The sequence below is a fragment of the Acomys minous genome (genome assembly GCF_964271855.1).
Source record: "Acomys minous genome assembly, chromosome: 1".
In the NCBI taxonomy this organism is placed as follows: domain Eukaryota; kingdom Metazoa; phylum Chordata; class Mammalia; order Rodentia; family Muridae; genus Acomys; species Acomys minous.
In genome coordinates, this window is record NC_140483.1 from 13316173 (window position 1) to 13336766 (window position 20594).

The following is a 20594-nucleotide window of genomic DNA, read 5'->3' on the forward strand; positions in this document are numbered from 1 at the left end:
TTATTTAATTTACGTGTGCTGGTGTGAGGGTGTCAGATCTTGGAATCAAAGACAGTTGTGAGCTGCCATGCGGTGCTGGGAATTGAACCTGGGTCCTTTGGAAGAGCAGGCAGTGCTCTTAACCACTGAGCCATCTCTTCAGCCCCTAAAATAACAATCTTTAAAAAGGAATGGTTTTTATAAAAAGTGATTTTAGTAAATATTAGCAAGTAACATCATCTCATCCTTTAATAGAACATGAACCTGACAGAGCATGGACACTGAAGGCACAATAGGAGCATGTATTCTCTGAGGAGCGAGAATCATAATCACATGTTTCATATGAGTGGTTCATAAGATGAGAGTTTGTGTGCCTGAGTCATGTTAGATCAACTGGCACCTTTATGTTCACCACATAGTACCTAGAAGTACTTCAAACCCTTTCAAGCTTTTTTATTTCATTTTTTTTCTTTTGTTAAAACTAGAATTTTTTCCGTATAACATACCCTGATTTAGGTTTCCCTCTTATACTCCTCCCAGATTTGCCCAAATCCCATCCCATCTTGATGCACCCCTTTCTGCGTCTTATTAGAAAACAAACTGGCTTCTAAGATATAATAGTAACATAAAATGTAGTAAGATAAAACAAAAACAAATGTCACAACAGGATAAAACAAGCAGAAGGAAAAGAATCCTAGAAAAGGCACAAGAAACAGAGATAAATATACAGAGATCCCCTCATTTGCTCACTCAGGAATTTTATAAAAACATGAAACCAAAAGCCATAATACATTTGCAAAGGATCTGTAATGTAAACATAAATAAAAAAATAGAAGCCCTGACATAGCATTATGAGACAAAAAATTGTAGCTATATTTATTACTATTGATAAATTTTTGTTTTAAAATTTTTAGTTTAAAGAATTTATTTTTATTTTACATGTATGAATGTTTTGCCTGCGTGTGTATGTACGTACTACATAAGTACAGTGCCCATGGAGACCAGAAGAGGGCATCAGATCCCCTGGAACTGAAGTTGCAGACAGTTGCGAGTTGCTATGTGGGTGCTGGGAACCAAGCCCAGGGCCTTTGAAGAGCAGCCAGTGTTTTTCACCAAGAGGCCATCTCTCCAGCCTTGTAGTTTTTAGTTTATTGTAGCAAAGTTTCTGGTAATACCAGGTACTTCCTCCAGGCCATGGGCCTTTAGATTAGACAAACAGTAATTAATACCAGTGAATATTAAAAGTCAACCCATGTGGGTGTGATGGTGCCAGGCTCCATTGCAGCACTCAGGAGGCTAAGGCAGAAAAATGCCACACCTAGGCTAGCCTGGGCTACTTAGAAAGATATCCTTCTTTAAAAAGCCAAAGGAAAAAAGTTAATAGAAGCCAGAACCTGTCTGTGATGTATAGGGTCAGTCAAATGTATGCAGTTTTCACTGGGCATTTGTATGAAAAATAAAAGAAATAAGTGCAATAAGTTTACAGTTTCTGTATGTAACATTGAGAACAAATGTATTTGAGAAACATATTGTACTTCCTAATGAGACACTAATTAAAACATGAAGACAGTTCAGGGTCAGATAGACTGAGCTTTGTCCTAGTTGACTTGGGCATAGCTATATCAGTGTGAGCCAGGAAGTTAGCACCAACTTATGTTTTATTGCTATAAAAATGTTCGTATTCTTCTAGCAAGAGGAAAACAATTTTGACTTTTTTGCTAACAATTGCCATATTTTAATATGTTTAAGAGCCACATGACTGCTCTCTGAGGAAGGTCCTTTCAGATTAGCACTTGCTGAGCTAATCTTTGGGTGTCTGCAGTCAGCCCTGAGCATGAAGTGGGAGGGAGTCAGTCAGCCTCCCTTGCTTAAAACTTAGCGCTAGTGTTTGGTGGTGTACTGAAAGAGCTAAGCAAAGGTGGAAACTGAGGAACATCAAAATTCACTTAGAAATAGTTAGAACTCACCCATTCTAACTGGTTTCCTGTTAGTTATGGGGACTTGGTGTTTTTGGTACCAATTCAGAAAATAACTTCATGACTTTTTCCTGGCTTTCATTTGAGTCTCTCGATCCTACTGAGCATCTTTTCTTACCTTCTGTGTTCTGGAGTAAGGTCAAGGTTTTTTCCTCCAGTTCCTCCAGAGTTACAGCATCAAGAGAAATGCTCTCCTGTAACTGGGCACGCTGATTTTCTAGGTGAGGAACTTCATGGCTTACTATGGTAGACAAGAGTTGATCTTGCAGGCCTTGGAATGTTACAGTGAAGTTGATGATAGTAACAAAATTATAAACTGATGGGAGAAAATGGGGGTTGTCTAGTTCTGTACATAAGTACAACCTAGAAACGAGAAAGACACTAGCTTTTTTAAAGAACTTACAGAAGAAAACAATGAAACCAAATGCTTAAATAATAGAAACTGTTTTTTCCTGGAAGTGAAAAGATTCAATTGCAGTGTTTTTCAGCTTTGAGCTCAATTATGCTCTTGGTTTATGCTATGTGAACACATCTTTATTTAAGACTTTAAAAACAGCTATAAATGATGTCTTTACCAGATATGATTTAAGCATAAGGTGGTGGTGGTGGTGGTGGTGACAAATGGGCATAGGAGTTTTGATGACACTAGATCATTGCAAAGAATGGTTTCTACACTGAGGACATAAGATAGTGGAGGATTTGTGTCAAGAGGTGTCAGCTCCTTGCTAGTCACTGGTCTCTGCCAAAGAGGGTCTAGGCAGAGGTCCTAGGCAGAGGGTCTAGGCAGAGGGGAGGAAAAGGCATGAGGGAAGGTGGTGACTTAGAGCAGGAGTTAGGGGGAGTGAGATTCCAGATCTTGTTTTGTTTATATGTCAGTTAAATAGAGTAGGTCCATGTTCCACTGCACTAAAAAAAAAAAAAAAGCTTTTTAAAAAAAAACTTTATTTTTATGTATATGAATGCTCTATCTGCATGTACACCTGCATAACAGAAGAAGGCATCAGATAATTTTATAGATGGTTGTGAGCTACCATGTGCTTGCTGGGAATTGAACTCAGGACCTCTGGAAGAACAGATAGTGCTCTTAACCACTGAACCATTTCCCCAGCCCCTCTACTCCATTTGTAAAAGGTGAGGCTGAGGCTGGGGCATGGCCAGAGAGAGTGGATCTCTGTCCTTAACTCTGTCACTTAAGCCAGCACTCTCTTTCCATCCTCTGGAAGACATCTGTTCTGAGAATCAGTTGGTCACAGTTGCTATGACTGCCCTGCCTCTGTCCAAGAAGAGCATTCTCTTACACAGCCCAAAAGGCTTCTTTTCAGGAATGGTGTTTCTGGAGCCATCAGATGTTACCATGAAGTAGTTCTTTGTGCGTTTGCCTGGAGTAGGGAGGAGGCTTCATCCTGGAACCTCAGATGCTGTGCTGCTGAGAGGGACAGTAGAGAAGCCTGCCAGGCAGTTTAGGGACACTGACCTCAAAAATAAGCACTTCTTATTCTTGTCCTTGACCTGAGGCCAGAAATGGCCTTGGCTCTAACTGTACTTTAGTCCTGACCAGAGACCAAAGCATGAACACCCCGTGGATGGGATAAGCATGTGATGCGGACATAGCTCTGTGACCTGGTCTTGCTATATGAGAGTTCTGTTTGCCTCCATCTCCTATATCTTACCTCGGAACCCAGAATGAATTCCTTAAAAAAAAAAAAAAGTCACCCTTGCTGTTTCCCATGGAATTCAGTGCTTGCATTTTAGAGAGACAAAGGACATTGAAGTCCACTCTCCCCAGTGGCTTTGGTGGTTGTTGACTGTGTAGGACCCCAGTTCTCCAGTTACGGCTCATCTGAGGTGAGGGATATCTCTGTTGCTGTTAAGAGTTTCCATTTTTCAAGTCTCTTCTTGGTAACCTGCTGTCCTTCCTCTGAGTGCCTTCCTCAGAGGACAGCAGGTTACCAAGAAGGGACTTGATACCCTATGAACATATACAGGGGGAGGTAATCCCCCTCAGGAACAGTCATAGGGGAGGGGAATAAGGGGAAAATGGGAGGGAGGGAAGAATGGGAGGATACAAAGGATGGGATAACCATTGAGATGTAACAAGAATAAATTAATAAAGGAGAAAAAAAAAGAGTTTCCATTTTTCTACCTCCTTAGGGGGAAAAATAATCTCTTTTTGTTCCAAATATGCTCTCTGCCTTATTTTCTGGGGCAGGATTTCTGTTGGTGGGGATGGCTGGCCTCTGGATGTGAGGGATTTGGTGCCTTTGCCTTCCCAGCACTGACACTGCAAGTGTGTGCTGCCCTTACACAGGCATATTCTGAGCCTAGGCGCTCTTGCTTTCATAGCACCTATTTTACTGACAGAGCCACTGCCAAAGCTCACTGTGCCGTGCCGTGCTATTGGTGCTGGTGAAGGGATCAAATCAAACCCCTCTGTTAACTGGGCCAGGCTTCCTGGCTGCTGACTTCCCGCTCAGCTCTGGGTCACTGTTCCTGTCAGACAACGCTGATAAAGTCTACTCTCTTAGCCGGGCATGGTGGTGTACGCCTTTAATCCCAGCACTCAGGAGGCAGGGGCAGGTGGATCGCTGTGAGTTCGAGGCCAGTCTGGTCCACAAAGCGAGTCCAGGACAGCCAAGGCTACACAGAGAAACCCTGTCTCAAAAAACCAACCAACCAACCAACCAAAAAAACCCCAGTCTCTTTCTGAACATGGGTGACAACAGCCACAAACCACGAAACCAACAGAATGCTCATGACACAACAGTCCCTTTCCCTCAGGGTCATGCTCATCAGGACGAAGCACAAGTCCTTCAGTGCTCCTTATCTGAAGAGCTAAGACACATGGCTGGACTTGACTATGAAGGACAATACCTGAACCTCTCGTCGTATTCAATCTCGGAGTCGTCAATTCTGATGTAATATTGCCCTCGTTTCTGACAAATATCCTTCTTCAGTATTGCCCTCAAGCTGGGAGGGAACGCATCAGGGACATTCTGGAAAAATCCAACATACACAAATGAAAAAATTGCCTCAAGTGAATCCATTGAAAAGACACATTGTTGATGCCAGCAGAGGAGGACAGGTATGAGAGAGCTGAATTATGGGCATATGCACATGTATAAAACACATATATAGTGCATGCATGCAAATGTAGTTATGTATGCATTTGTTTGACAAAGGTCCTGGACCCTTACAACTTTTTGTCTCTATGATCACGGATGTAACACGGGAGCCAATAGAAGGAATCAGGCCCTATGGAGCAGATACCTGCAAGAGGACGCAGTCTCCTATTTGCATGGCATTGTTAAGCTTTCTGGGGTAACTGCTGTCTTCAGCAGAAATCTCTTGTAGCCTCGGCCCTTCCATGTGACGGATCCAATGGATTGCTTGCTTGTGTGGGTCAATCACCAGAGGCCACTGCTTAGTGTTTTTCATCAAGATGGCATTTTCTGCTGAGTGCTGACCAAGAGGCAGCCCTTGATTATGCCACCGGCGGATCTGGAATGCAAACACTAGGTTTTTTGTTTGTTTGTTTGTTTATTTTTTTTCCATTTCAGAAACTCCCACAGAATCTTTAGTCCTATAATGGGTTGTGAAGGATCTGACACAATCATAGCTTTTAGAAATAGAATCCTTAACAGGACCAATGGAACAAACAACTTAAGGTGGATTGGGGTTTTGTTATGTAATTTAAGATACTGGAAACAGAAAAGAAATATAAAGGCAGGGAATTGTGTCCAGGACTCTTAGGCTTTATACATATAGGAAACACAGAGCCATGCAGAGCTATGACAACTGCCTGTAGTGACCAATGCCTGTCAATCGTGTATTTGTTACATCGTTGAATTTCTCGGAAACTGAGGCTGAAAGTCCAGAGAAGCGCCCAGTGCCACACTACCAGAACCAGACACACAGCCAGGACTTGGCTCAGGGGCTAACTCTCCTCTGAGGAGACTCACTCTTTTCTTGGCTTCATCTTTCATGGTAGTTTGTTGTTGTTTGGTTTTCTCAAATTTTATTTATTTATTTATTATAGTGTTTCACCGCATGTATGTACGCCAGAAAGGGGCACCAGATCTCATTATAGATGGTTGTGAGCCACCGTGTGGTTGCTGGGAATTGAACTCGGGACCTTTGGAAAGGCAGGCAGTGCTCTTGACCTCTGAGCCATCTCTCCAACCCCCTGGCCTCATCTTTCATCTCATCTCTGAAACAGAGCTAGCCTATGAAGAATTGCATACAGTTGAGTTCTGCATTAAGGGAAATAGAAAGAACTAGAAGAAATCTGAAAAGAGGAAGTGCTCCTGTTGCCGGGCGAAGATGACAGGGTGGGCGTTTCAGGGGTGGCAACAAACGGGTTCTCCAGTCCAGTTTTTTTCCCTTCTGAGTCTAATTCTTACTCAATGTCATTCTCATTTTGTGTGTGTATTTGTAAATGGTACTGCTTTGTTCTCTTAACTTCAGACTTTGGGTAAGTAGAATCTCGGTGATTTTGTAAATATCTGGCTTTACTGTATCATGTTTACTCTTTCTCATCATACTTTATGAGCATATTAAGATTTCTTTATCCAAAGGCAGTTGGGCGGAGCTGACTGGCATGAGCAAGTCTTTAATGAATATGTCCAGCTCTGTATGCATTGCTCTCCCCGCCTCCCCACTCTGTCTTGAGAAAGTGTTACTCTGTAGCCCAGGCTGGAACTCCCAGTCTTCCTGTCTCTGTGCCAGTGCTGAGGGGTCCACAGGTGTGCGTTACCTTGCTGGGCTTGTACACGTCAGGTAGCCAAAATACTAGGAGATAGATGTTAGGTTACAGGATATATTTTTTTTTCCCTAAGAGTTGGTAGTATCGGTTTAAAGGCCATTTTAATATTTTATAGTCTCAACGGCAGTTGTAAGGTTTTCCTGTCTTTGCTGTGGTAGCTGCCATGTGGCATCCTATTTGGGGACCTGACTTATCGTCCCCCAGTGAGCCCCACAGTGAAGCTCAGCAGCTACCTGTGTTTATTGGCAGCTCAGATGCTGTCCCTGTAAGCCGTCCACTGCAGACCCTTTCCCACTGAGCTTTCTGATGCTCAGTGATGTGCAGGCATATTCTTCCTGTGATCTGGATAGAACTCTTTAAATAAGGCGACTTTTGGACTCTGGCTTATCTTTATAACATTTTTTTTTTTTTTTTTAGACAGGGTCTCACTATGTAGTTCTGGGTGGTTTGGAACGCATCTGTAGAAGACTGGCTTAAACTCACAGCGATCTGCCCACCTCTGCCTCTCTACTGCGGTGATTAAAGGTTTGTGCACCATGCCTGACTACTTTATGCTATCTTTTGTCCTTTTTTTTTCCAAGATTTTTTTTCATCTTCAATTTATTTGTACTTTATGGATATGAGTTCTTGCCTGCATGTATGTACGTGCACCATGTGCATAAAATGCTCTCAGAGGCCAGAAGATGGCACTGGCTTCCCTGGGTCTGGAGTTATAGATGGTTGTGGCTGTCATGTGGGTTGCTGGGAACCAAACCTGGTGCTCTTAACATCCAAGCCATCTCTCCAGCACCTTAATTGTGTCTTTTGATGAATAAACGGTCTAAACTTTAATGTAATTAATCATATTTTATTTTTTTTCTATTATGGTTAAATTTAAGAGATTTTTTTTTTTTTTTCCTTTACAGGAGTCAAGCATATTGGGCTTAGTTTGTGTTTCACATTTAGGCAACTGAACTTAAGTGTAACCAAAATTTTGTTTGTGATGTGAAATATTGTTTTGTTTTTTAAAAATGGCTATTCAGTTGCCCTGCACCATCTCCCATGCACTGCACTATGGCCTTTGTTAGTGTAGGCCAGGGCCTGTGCTCTTTAGGTGTGCTTTACATTTGTATTGGCTTAAAAAAAACATTTCTCTAAGCACACAGCTCTAATGTGACTCTGATCCTTCACAGCTTGATAATATTTTGTCCTAGCATGGTCTTCAATATTTTGGATTGTATCCTCTCAGTGATCAGGACACACGCTGCTCCTATGTTGCCTAGGATACAGATGAGTTTGAGAAGAACTGGACAATCTAGAATATCGAGTTTTGCAAATTTTGAATTTGATATAGCTTTTGTTTCCAAAAGTTATCTTAGAACTATGGTTCCCTTTTTGAAGTTTTGTCCATATTTTGATAGATTCATTTTGATTCTCCGGTATGTAGTCTCAGTGGTTGAATAAAATCATCAAGGAAGAATTCACAACCCTTTCACTGCTTTGTGCCTCTAAAGCCAGCTCCCTGTGGGTTATGCTGCCAGGCTGTCTCTCTTGGGACAAACCCTGATCCTCCAGCGGCTGCTTTCTAGGCTTGGAAACCTCCTGAAAGCTCAGATGGGTAGGGTCTTGCCTGAGGCCCCTCCCTTTGCTCCAGTGCAGGTCCCGTCTCTCCTTAGTAGTGTGGATTTCTTTAACAATTGTAGCAATTCTGAGCTTCCTAGTGCTTCCTTTATCACCGCTGCTTTTCAGTTTTGCACTGGGCAAGTTCTCAGGATGCAGGCAGAAGGCAGTTGCAATCTTTGCCAACCAATCACAGGGACGGCTTCTCTCCTCGCTGCTCCCCTCTGAGCCTCTTCAGCTAGGCCTCTACAGTCCAATTTGCTCTCAGCTGTAACTGTCTGTCTGGTGCCTATTAGCATGGACCATTAAGCTCTGTTTACAGCATCCAGCTGCTTTTCTAGTGCAAAGTTGCAGATTTTTCCACACTCCTATTAAAAAACGACACTGTTGGGTTCTTTACAGAAACACCCTACTCCCTGTACCAACTTCTTCCTTAGTTGCTTTTCTGCTGGTCTGGCAGACCACCATGACTGAGGTGACTTTTACGAGGATGGGCTTCCGGTGACTGTTACGAATCCTTTATGGTGAGGAATCATGGCAGTAAGCAGCCAGCATGGCAGTGAAGCAGGAAGCTGAGCACTCATCTCTTCAAACGCAAGCTTCGAGCAGAGAGAGCAAACTGGAAGTAGACAAAGCTTTTTACCCTCAAAGCATGCCTCTGACAACGCACTTCCTCCAGCAAGCCTGCACTCGCTAAGCTTCCCACGCAAAAGTGCAACCACCCGTGGACCCAGTGTGTACACATGGGAGCCTACGGAGGGCATCTCACTCGAACCACTTCAGTAGCTGATCTGTTTTCTCTCTAGGTTTTTCTATTTCAGTTTAATTTTAACTTAATATAAAATATTGTTTACCTAGTGTTCGAAGTGGTGTAATTAGTATACAAGTTTAGAATTGTTGATATAGTTTTGCCAGATCATACCCATCTTTAGTAAAAAAACTTTTTAAACTTTAGTGCTCCCTTCTGGGATACTTTTATTTGTAATTTGTAGTATAATTTCTCCTTTAAAAAAACTCTCACTTGGGAGGCAGAGGCAGGTGGATCACTTTGAGTTCGAGGCCAGCCTGGTCTACAAAGCGAGTCCAAGACAGCCAAGGCTATACAGAGAAACCCTGTCTCGAAAAACCAAAAAAAAAAAAAAGTCTCAATCCTACTTTTTTAGATGTATTCTTTGTAAGTAGCATGTAGCTTCTGTCTTATGCTTTAGTATAAACTTCTATGTGCTCTTACAACTTTAGACTTTTTGTGGGGAGCATTTAGTTCATCTACATGTAATGTGCTCAGTGACGTGCTTGCGTTTGGTGGTTACTTGTCATGAAGGGGAGAAGCTGGGACTTGCTCCTGGGACCTCATATGAGGCCCATTTCACTAGAGTTAGTACTGAAGAAACCAAGCTAAAATGCTGAGGGGTCAATGGGAGTGTGCATTTCTCCTTTTTACTCTCTTAAGCACCAACAAAGGACTTATAGGAATAGACAGTAGATACTTATTGGTAAATGCAGGTCTGTGCCTTTGGCCAGGACTAAGAATGTGTCCTAGCCTTGGTAGCTGGCTAGGCTCGTAATGACAGGGTGGTAGGATTGCAATACGAAGAGAATATTTTATGAATTTTGTTAGAGAACGTGGAACAGAATAGATAAAGCAAATTGAGGCGTTAGATCTGTAAGTTAAAGGAAGAAAGGATAAAAGGCTGAAAAACTTCAATATTTTCATTCCTTATAATAATTTAGGGGAAACATCCATGCTAAAAATTATAGACACATTCCTCCAACCCAACCAGTAGCACCATTGCTTAATTGAATAATTGAATTGTGTTACTACCTCATTTGTTTCGGCCATCACTTCAATTAAGGAAAATTGGGATGACAAGGAAATGTTGTACTGAGTGCAGAGGTCTTCCCATTTCTGTATCATAGGCTGGCGGAATTCTGGCGTCAAGACTCCGCTGTAGGCAATGCAGGCGGAGGAAAGGAGTATGTCACCACAGATGCTTTTCAACTTGTTGTCTATTTCATTGATTGTTTCTTGCCATCGAATCTAAATGTTAAAATAAAATTTAGTTTATTGATACTATGAAATATTTGTATGTGTGTGTGTGTGTGTGTGTGTGTGTGTGTGTGTGTACACTCACCCACACGTGCATATGTGGAGGCTAGAGGTTGCTACTGCTGTTTTCCTCTAGAGCTCTCCACCTTACTTGGTTTTATTTTTGGTGTATTTTGTGTGTGTGTGTGTGTGTGTGTGTGTGTGTGTGTGTGTGTGTGTGCATGCAATGAAGGCTGGAGAAGAGTCTTGGGTGTCCTGCCCTATCACACTCTATCTTACTTCCTTGAGACAGTGTCTCTCATTAAACGTGGTTAAATTGGCAGCTAAAAGACTGTGCCTCAGCAACCCTCCTGTCTCTGTCCCCCACAGCTGGGGATACAGGCAGGCAGGACAGCCCTGCCCCGCTTTTTAACATGGTTGCCGGGGATCTGAACTTAAACTCTCACACTTGCACAGCAGTGCTCTTGCTCGCTAGGCAACTCCCCTGGCTAGTGATAATACTCCGTCTATCACCACCGTCATTATTAACTTTTTCTGAGACAGGGCCTCTCACCAAGCCCAGAGGTCACCAGCTCTGGCTATATGGGCTGGCCAGCAGTTCCACAGGACCCAGCAGTTCCCTCCCTCCTGCTCTGGGGTGTGGACATTCTTTTACATGGGTGCTGCGGACCCATGTCCTCCCTAGCCTGACACCAGGGGACACTTTAGAAATGATTGGTCTCTACATGGGATCCATCGTGGCTAGCACTATTCTCAAGTAACTAACATTCAAAAACAGCCAGGATGAGTGTGGTGACACACACCACTGCAAACAGTGCTCAGGAGGCTGGCTCTGAAGCACTGCTGGCAAGTCCAGGCCAGCGGGGTCACAGAGCCTGGACTTTACTAAGGGTTCTGTCATATACCGCCAAAGCCACCTGGCAATCCAATTTCTTATTGAGAGCAGGAGAAAATGTCATTCAGATAAAACAAAAGAATTCTGCTAGCTTTGAAATGGAAATAAACAGACTACAAAAATCTTACCCTGCACCCTGCCAAAGAACTGTTTTTTGACAGGAGAGCTAGTCCTGACAATGAGGTCAAGGCCAGCGTTGGCCATGCACGTCAGGAGGACAGGTCTCACAAAACAGGCAAGCCAACAAAATGACATTGTGTCATTACTGGTACCGGATGCCCATATCCAGGATATTCGCTATCAACAGATACTTTTTTGTGAAATTCTTACTTGACACTGCACCAGTTCCCTTAAAAACGGTAGCACTGAGCAGGGCGCGGTGATGCACACAGAGGCAGGTGGCTCTCTGTGAGTTCAAGGCCAGCATAGGCTTCCATAGTTAACTCCAGGCCAGCCTGAGCTACATGAGGGGACCCTATCTCAGAACAAACAAGCAAGCAAACAAAAAAATATTACTAGAAATTCAAAAGATGGGGCTGACTTCGTGTTCAGAGGAGGAAGCTGGAGAGCAGAGAGCACCATGTGTTTGGTTGTCACTGGATAAAACATGGTTAACTGACAGACAGTCCCCTAGGAGTCTAAGACCAAAAATAACGCTGGTGCTCCCCGGCTCTCAGCATTCCCTGGACTCTCAGGGACATCAGTGTCGAGGATGGCACGATATATTTATATCACAACCCGTCTCTGTCATTAGAAAGTCTTCCACAATATACTCATTTAAATAATTAGAATGAATTAAAGTTATCTCGGGAACTTTGTAAGCTCTTTTGGGTTAGGTGAGTTGTAACTAAACCGAGAATTTAGCTGTCTTACTAGGAGTGATTTGGAAAATTTTAAAAATCAAATAAAAGGGCTCAGAAGACTGACAGAACAAAAGAAAGTTTTCACTTTGCATTCTAATGACAGCTGTTCTCTTTGTGCCTACCCATATACTTAACCTGCGTTGTCCCAAGACTGCAGAAGAAAAACTCATGACACAGCCATAGAAAGGGCCTCATCAGACAAAAAATGTGCCGCTGCACCTTAGCAGCCGGAGAGAAGAGCCTTTGTTTTAAGATGTTCTCCAGGTCTTTAGAGGAAGTTGGGTACTGAGGCAATTCTAGAAGTGTGTGGTAGAACCTGGAGTGAAATGCAAGCTGGGGTCTGCTGAAATCCCACGTGAATTAGTCGACGACACATAAAAGCCAAGGGAAGACATGCCTTCTCGTCTTCCAGGACAGTCAGCAGGACAGATGCGCACTGAAGGCGCTTGGTGGCCAGCTTTTTCCGACTTGCTAGTTGATGTTTTTCAGCGACAATATCTCTGTAGGATGTGTGTAAAAACTGCAAATGTTCTTCAATCTGAAAGACAATCATCCATCCATCACTGAGGCTCACGCACAGAACGTCTCACTCTTACTTGCTTTCCAGTTTGTTACTTCTCTTGCCTCAGCGTGTAACCACGCCCCTTTCATGCCCTAGAAAACTGTCTCACATGGGTTCCATGAACAGTGGGAGGTACACGCAGAAGCAAATGATCCCTCAGCCCTGAAGTGCTGTGAACGCCGTCTGCTTTCTATAAAAGTCCTTCTTGGGATCCTAAGCATTTGAAAATGCACCATTTTCTAATTTATTTGTTCACAAAGATAACTCTAAGCCATACCTAAATTCATTCTCTTTAATAAAAAAAATGGCTAAATGGCTAAGGGCTAGGGATGTAGCTCAGCTGGTGGGATGCTTGCCTCGCTGCAAGAGCATCTGGAACTAATTTTCAGTGCTGTGTAAACCAGGTGTGTCGGTACACAAGCCTGCACTCAGGAGCTAGAGGAGAGAGGGTCAGAAGTTCAAGGTCACCATCAACTACAAAGAGACCTCGACTTCTGTTTCACGTAAATAAATAAAAGAAAGAATATGCCTGACCTCTCCCGCTGCAAACGCTGAGCAGACCTGGAGGCATGGAGTGAGGCTGAGAAGGGTCATAGGTTACCCTAGAAATCATCCATTGCTAGTGTTGTTATCTGGGTATGAAGCGTTTCCCACAGGCCCGTGTGGTAAAGGCTTGCCCCCAGGCCGTGGCACTGCTAGGAGGTGATGATGGCCGGTGTTAGCTCCAGCTCTTGACATCTGAGATGTGTGGATTTATGAATCAACAGAGTGATTAGCACAGACAAGTGAAATGAGGGCATATGAAATGCAGGTTAAACTTTGTATACATTGGAGTTACAAGTTCTCTTGGAGAAATTTGCTGAAATGGTATTCTGTGATGATGATAATTAACACCATAGTTAATTATTACATGGCAGGGGTGGAGAGCATTACATATTATGTTATTTACTCAGTCCTCACAATTACACTCCTAACTATGTTATTTTCCCATTTTACCTTTGGTTAATAAGCTCTACTGAAATAATGGCTTCTCCTAATCACGCCCTATAGTCTCAATTTTCTTAGCCAATATATTTTATTACAACTTATTAACCAAGTGTACGTCACTTATAATCCAACTAAGCAAAACAATAGGAAAAGAGGATTAAAGCACAATAACAAAACCGTAAGGATATCAGTTCCGAGGAACGATTCTCCTGGTGTAATCAGCAGGATTTCTTCTGCTGCAACCTGGAGTAACCAGAACCCAGAGCCTCAGCAGGAGCTGAGAGCCCCGAAGCCTTCCCTCAAGCGGTTCTCTCTAGGAGCGTCTCGAAATAGAGTGATGAACAGCCAAAACTATCCCAAGTCTCCAAAAGGCCCCGCCTCCAGTTCTGGGCTCATTTATATATCTCCTCCCAGAGTCTGTTCATTGGATCTTTTCAGCTGGCAACAATCAAGCTCCCGCACGAGGTGGTTGGTCTTCTAATGGCTTAACCTCACCTGTTCTCTCACAAGACCTTTCCAATCCCACGCGTGGGATGCTAAAAAAAACAGGTTTATCTCTCCTTCAGTGCTCTGCCTACAGTGTTAGGAATGGAGTTGCAGGCTCACATGCCCCCAGACAAGTGCACTATCTATCACTGGGTAACACCTTTAGCCTTGGGGTATTTATTGACTCCTTCTTAGCAATGTAATGTAGCTCTTAAAGGTATTGAGAACCTAACAAGCAATAAAACAAACAAACACAAACCTAAAGCCCCTGAACCTTACCAGCTGTAAACCTCTTTGCTTCTCGGCCAACCTCTGCTTGGCAATATGAAGGACATTCTGAGCTTCGGCCACTTGTGCCTGCTTAGGACGCACCACCTTCAGGAAAGGAAAACACCCAAGGGTTTAAATAGCTAGGCTTGCGCTTTAAACTGTATCAGCCTTTAAAATAAACTTTCCTGGAATCTTATGTGTACACATAGGGGTTCAGTTTGTTATGGGCAAAACATTAAGTCAAACAAGTAAAAATGTAGCCTAGTTTTCACAGGATGTTTAAAAGAAGCATTCAGCCTGTGTGAGTGAGTGTCATGCGTGTAAATGTATGCGTTTCTGTAGGTGTTCTTTCCACAGAGGTTTACTCAAGCACTGCTAAATACCAATTACTTTTGGAACTACCCGGTGTCCCTTGCGCAGCATGACAGGGTCAGGCAGCGAGCTGTACCTTCTGAACTTCATGGTAGTTATACAAGGCTATCACCCACTGACACATGGAGCAACATGCCACAGAAACCAGAGCGATCTTCTTGGGATTGAAATCAGGCAAATTTATTATCTTCTTGAGCTTCTGGAAAACCTAGGGAGAAGGCGCGCCACGAATCATAATTAGGAGGGGCCATTTATTGCCCTAAGGGCGAGTTTCACTACTGCAGTTAAAGACGCAGCTCTTTGTCGGGTTCAAAGTGGCCCAGATGGAGGAAGCCTTTCTACAGGATCCCTGTTACTGTTGCTCTTGTGGTGACTTTGCTAATTTTTTTTTTGTGTGTGTGTGTGACAAGGTTTGTCTGTGGGTAGCTCTGGCTGTCCTGAAACTCCCTCTGTAGACCAGGCTGGCCTTCACAGAGATCCCCCTGCTTCTGCCTCCTGAATGCTGGGATTAAAGGTGTGTGCTACTACTGCCCAGCTAACTTTGCTAATGTTTAAAAGGAACTGACTCTCAGCAGGGCATGGTGGCGCACACCTTTAATCCCAGCACTCAGGAGGCAGAGGCAGGTGGATCTCTTTGAGTTTGAGGCCAGCCTGGTCTGTTGGGGAAGGTAGGCCATATGGCCAAAGTTCAGCCATCTTGTCAGAGCCTACACCTTTAGGCTCCTATTTCTCCAGCAGTCTGTCATCTACCACAAACCAGCTGACCCTGCTGTGGTTTGGCAATTAGACACCTGTTGTGGCTTATTGTGGGGGATGGTCATTCTAAGACTTCAGAGCTCATAGTAAGAGCTACTCCTTTCTGGCTATAAACTAGCTTTTCCAGTAAGACTACTGGTAAAATCAGATTAAAGGCCAGCTGCCTGCGAGCAGCAGTTCTGGGAACTTTTTCCTGACTAACTAGATCTTTTTACAACTTCCCTTTCTCTCTGGAATTTCTCCCTCGTCTGTGATTATATCAGCTGTAAAGGTAGACAGCTGCTGGAGCATTCCAGAGTTAGGTATCCATAGCAACCCTCGCTTATGCAAATACCCATGTCCCTGTGCCTATAAATACTCTGTGAAAATTGTCAATAAAGGGGGTTTGATCAAAATCCAGACTTGCCCTCATTTGTGTCTCCTGTCCCTCCACTTGTCTGCCCCCTCCACAGGTACCCATTAAAAATCCCGCAGGCCGGGTCACTGGTCTACAAAGAGTCCAGGACAGCCAAGCCTCTATGCAACAGGAAAAGAAAAAAAAAAAAAAAAGGAATGTTAATAAAAAAGGAACTGAGGGGCTGGAGAGATGGTTCAGTGGTTAAGAGCACTGTCTGCTCTTCTAAAGGACCCGGGTTCAATTCCCAGCCACCACATGGCAGCTCACAACTGTCTGTAATTCCGGTTCCAATGGCTCTGACACCCTCACACTAAAATAAAAATTAAATAAATTATTAAAAAAAAAAAGGAACTGAATTTCAATTTAAGAAAATTTAGTGTGCAGAGAGGTTTGAATTCCTTAGGGCACTTTACTGTGAGGTGATGACTTCCCATCCCTAAGTGGCCTGTTGGCTTAATGTGCCTACCATCTAATTTATAGTTAGGTGTACAGAATTTCTCATCTGCTCTTATGAGCCATAATTGCTATAGAGTGTTCCTTAGGCTGGGATTCCTTCCTGCTTGCTAGCAGGGCATCTCCTCTCTTGGCTGAGAACAGCACCACTTTCCTGAATAATTCAGATGCGTGTGACTCTCTCCTAACCTGCCTCTATTAGGATATCCTGGTTATTTTGAATGCTGGCTATGCTCTAATCACTTATTTATTTATTTAATTTTGTTTGTTTTTGTTTTTCGTTTTTCAAGACAGGGTCTCTCACTGTAGCCTTGGCTGTCCTGGACTCGCTTTGTAGACCAGGCTGGCCTCAAACTTACAGCGATCCTCCTGCCTCTGCCTCCCGAGTGCTTAATCACTTCTTTTTTTTTGAAGATATTTTTATATATTTTTATTATATATATGAGTGTTCTGTCTTCACACACATCAGAAGAGAAAGTCACCCCATTACAGATAGTTATGAGCCACCATGTGGTTGCTGGGAATTGAACTCAGGACCTCTGGAAGAGCAGTCAGTGCTCTTAACCTCTGAGCCATTTCTCCAGCCCTTAATCACTTCTTTATAAGAGCAATTCTTTTCAGATGTATCTGAACAAAACCACAGGGGATTATGTTTGTTCATTGTTCTTTAAAGGGTGAATTCTTACATTAATTCATGAAGGAGCATCATCACTAGCTTTCTGTCAAGGACTTCACCTTCCTTATATGGGACTCTGTGCTTCCCAGTAGCACAGCCTACTATGATTCGCTGGTTAACTGTGATTGGCTGCTTAAGGTTGTCCCTGTTTAATATGAAGATTGTAGAAGAACACGCCTCGAGAAAACTACTAAATTGGCTCTCCTTCTCTCATTTTAGAAATTTATTTATTTTTTATTTATTTATTTTAGTGCAGTTCTCTCTGCATAGCATGTGAATCCTGTGGACCACACTCATGCTGTCAGGATTGCTGAGGAAGGAGTGCCTTCATCCTTTATCATTGTGATGCTGCTCCCCCCCCCCCCCCGCCGCCCCCACCTCTCTTAACTCTTACTGCCATCCTCCACTTGAAATAAATTTCATTCTTAAATCCATCTTTAATTTTCACTTGTAACTCAGAACCATTTTAGCACATGTGCTTGGCTCTAGACTAAACATGGACACATCACGTGTGCATGCACTAGCCGTCAGCATTGTACCTTCTCGGGGATGCTGTGGACACATCAAGTGCACACGCATTAGCTGTCAGCAATGTACCTTATCGGGGATGCTGTCCTTGTCAAGGTTGATTAGCTTCTTTAGGAAGCCGGTCTCGGAAAGCAGCAGCTTTGCTGTTGCCCAGTTGGGTTTCTTTTGTAGAAGGCTACACACGGAGTTCATGACTGTCAGTACCAGGAGGGGGGGCCGTGTGTACACTCTGTAAGACAGGGTGAGCATCTTATCAGCTTCAAGATGAAAGTTGTGTTCTCCCCAAAAGATTACATACATAGGAGTTTAGATGTTATCTCTATTAGATGTTAATGCAGCCTATGAAATAATGGGTTTTGTTCTGAGGCTTTCCTATATGAAGTTTTGTTTAAGTACTTTAAGTGCATCTTGCTCTTAACTCATTCCTGGTACCTTCTATGTTCTCTCTTCTTCTTACTGGACCCCTACTTTCTGCAAACAGCCCCTTCTGCTTTCATGTTTTATGTATCCATTTTCTTTCTTACCAAGACTGGATCTCTCTGTATAGCTTTGGCTGTCCTGGACTCACTTTGTAGACCAGGCTAGCCTTGAACTCACAGTGATCCACCCGCCTCTGCCTTCTGAGTGCTGGGATTAAAGGTGTGTGCCACCACGCCTGGCTTTTATGTATCTTTATATGTTGCTAAATCTAGCTTTCATATACAAGAGATACCATGCATGCATACATGTTTTAAAAATATTTTTAAAAGATTTATTTATTTTCTGTGTATGAGTGCTCTGTCTTCATGCACACCACAAGAGAGAATCAGATCTCATTCCAGATGGTTGTGAGTACCATGTGGTTGCTGGGAATTGAACTCAGGACCTCTGGAAGAGCAGGCAGTGCTCTTAACTGCCATCTCTCCAGCCCCATGCATACATATTTTTAACAAACATTCTGGTAAGGAGTACCAGTCAACATGGAGACATTTTACTATCTGGTTATTTTTTTAAAAATTAAATATTGGTTGGGTGGTGGTGGCACACGTCTTTAATCCCAGTACTTGGGAGGCAGAGGCAGGTGGATCTCTGTGGGAGGCCAGCCTGATCTACAAAGCAAGTCCAGGACATTCAGGGCTGTTACACAGAGAAACCCTATCTCAAAACAAAACAAAACAAAAGAATGTCCTTAGTACATGGATAACTTTGTTTTAGAAGACTAAATGCAGCTGGGCGGTAGTGGCGCATGCCTTTAATCCCAGCACTTGGGAGGCAGAGGCAGGTGGATTGCTGTGTGTTCGACTCTGTTCTACAAAGCAAGTTCAGGACAGTCAAGGCTACACAGAGAAACCCTGTCTCAAAAAACAAAGACAAAAACAAAAAAACAAAAGAATAAAACAAAAAACCAAACCAAACCAAACCAAACAAAAAAAGATTAAATGCATAAAATTTAACTCTAAAATTAGTGTGCGTTAGAGATTAATTCTTTCTGTTATAAAAGGACCCAACGCAGACTCATTTTAAGTTAGGGACCTTTCTGTGTTATTCGAGTTGACTTACTGAAGAGTGTGCCACAGAAACACTGTGTGTGCATGTGCGCATGTGCACGCTGCACGTCAGCCCCGCCCTTGTGATTTAAGGACCGTTCCTCCTTTATCCTTCAAAGTCACTGATCTAACAGCTCAGGGGCAGGGCCATAGACTGGGATCTGTCTCTAAAGACAGGGTAAGAGCATCATGCCTGGAACATCGCGAACCACTTTCTGTTCTGTCCCAACCAGTTTCCTGCTACAGTGGTAACACCACATGGGAAAATCTTTACAAATGACAAAATACAGGCGAAGGACGCAAGGGCAGCGTTGGCCCACACCGAGTCTGCAGTTCCAGGGCAGAAGGAGAGGCACTTCTCAGCACAAGAGTGATCCTCACTGAGCTGGTACCCTCAGTGAAGCTGCTCTGTGTTGGCCGGCTGGGTCCCTTGGGTGCCACCCTACTGCACAGAAGGCAGCTGAGGTGATATGGGAGGAAAGTGGTAGCGCTGGCACGACAGCCATGTGCATCACTGCTTGCAGATGGTGCCTGTGAGTGTGGGGCGCTACGGAGATAGCTTGGTGGTTAGGAGCGTGCACTGCTCTCGCAGAGGACCCAAGTTTGGTTGTTAATTATTATTGTATGTATTATGAGGGAGAGCGTCACGTATTATCCCTATATTACTTACTTAGTCCTCACACTTACACTCCTAACTATGCAATTGCCCCCATTTTACCTTTGGTTAATAAGCTCTATTGAAATAATGGCTTCTCCCCATCGTGCCGTGCAGGGTTAGGAATGGAGTCTCAGGCCCACATAGTTACAACTACCTGTAACTTCACAGGGTCTGATGCTCTGGTCTCCATACGCATCTGCTCTCAGGGGCATGTACCCTGCCCCCTCGGCAGATACATATTCAAAATTAGTAATAAAAAAGAAAGTAGCTGGGCATTCCTGTCAGAAGCATCATTCAGAACAGAAGTTAAGGGGGTAAGATCTTCTGGAGGGAAGTGGCAAGGCACAGGTTGTACGGGGGCGGGGCCATGCTGGTGAAGGCTTGTCCTCAATTAGCACCCTGGCTCCACCCCCTTCTCCTGACACCTCCTCTGTCCACACCTCTAGCCACCATGGTCTTTTGCAGTTCCCCCAAACCACTGAGCACACTTCTGAGATGTTTGTGCTTTCTACTCTTTTGCCCTAGTTTCACTACACAGCTGCCCATCTCCTTGCCAGATGGGCCCTGTTCTCCATCGGGGTGCGTCTTCCGCCTCGGCTGCTGTGAGCTCAGTGCCTGGGACAGGCCTGCTGTATGGTGTGCATGCAGCAGGTTTGCTGAATGAATAATAAATGGCTAAGAGTGAAAGCTCGAGGGAGAGGGTACCAGGAATTCGGTTGCCTTTCTCCGTTCTCTGTGCACTTGGTCCTCAGCCTAATGCTGATGGGTTAACTTGAGAACTGTGAAAGCCCCTGGGCTGCTG

At 43.7% G+C, this 20594-nt stretch overlaps 1 protein-coding gene across 6 annotated transcripts in view; it reads right to left on the bottom strand.

Annotated features, from left to right (window-relative positions):
- The window catches only part of DNAH14 (dynein axonemal heavy chain 14), a 230415-nt gene that overhangs the window by 62130 nt on the left and 147691 nt on the right, over positions 1-20594 (bottom strand). For all 6 annotated transcript variants that reach the window (XR_014781397.1, XR_014781398.1, XM_084793762.1 and 3 more), the window contains 8 exons: positions 17678-17837; positions 14875-15006; positions 14436-14531; positions 12519-12659; positions 10139-10354; positions 5223-5453; positions 4827-4948; positions 2074-2318 (listed from right to left, as the gene is read on the bottom strand). Coding sequence is in view for 4 of the 6 variants with exons in the window: in XM_084793762.1 (XP_084649888.1) it covers positions 2074-2318; positions 4827-4948; positions 5223-5453; positions 10139-10354; positions 12519-12659; positions 14436-14531; positions 14875-15006; positions 17678-17837 (1343 nt within the window). In the remaining 2 variants the exon portion in view is untranslated. The remainder of the gene's footprint in view (positions 1-2073; positions 2319-4826; positions 4949-5222; positions 5454-10138; positions 10355-12518; positions 12660-14435; positions 14532-14874; positions 15007-17677; positions 17838-20594) is intronic.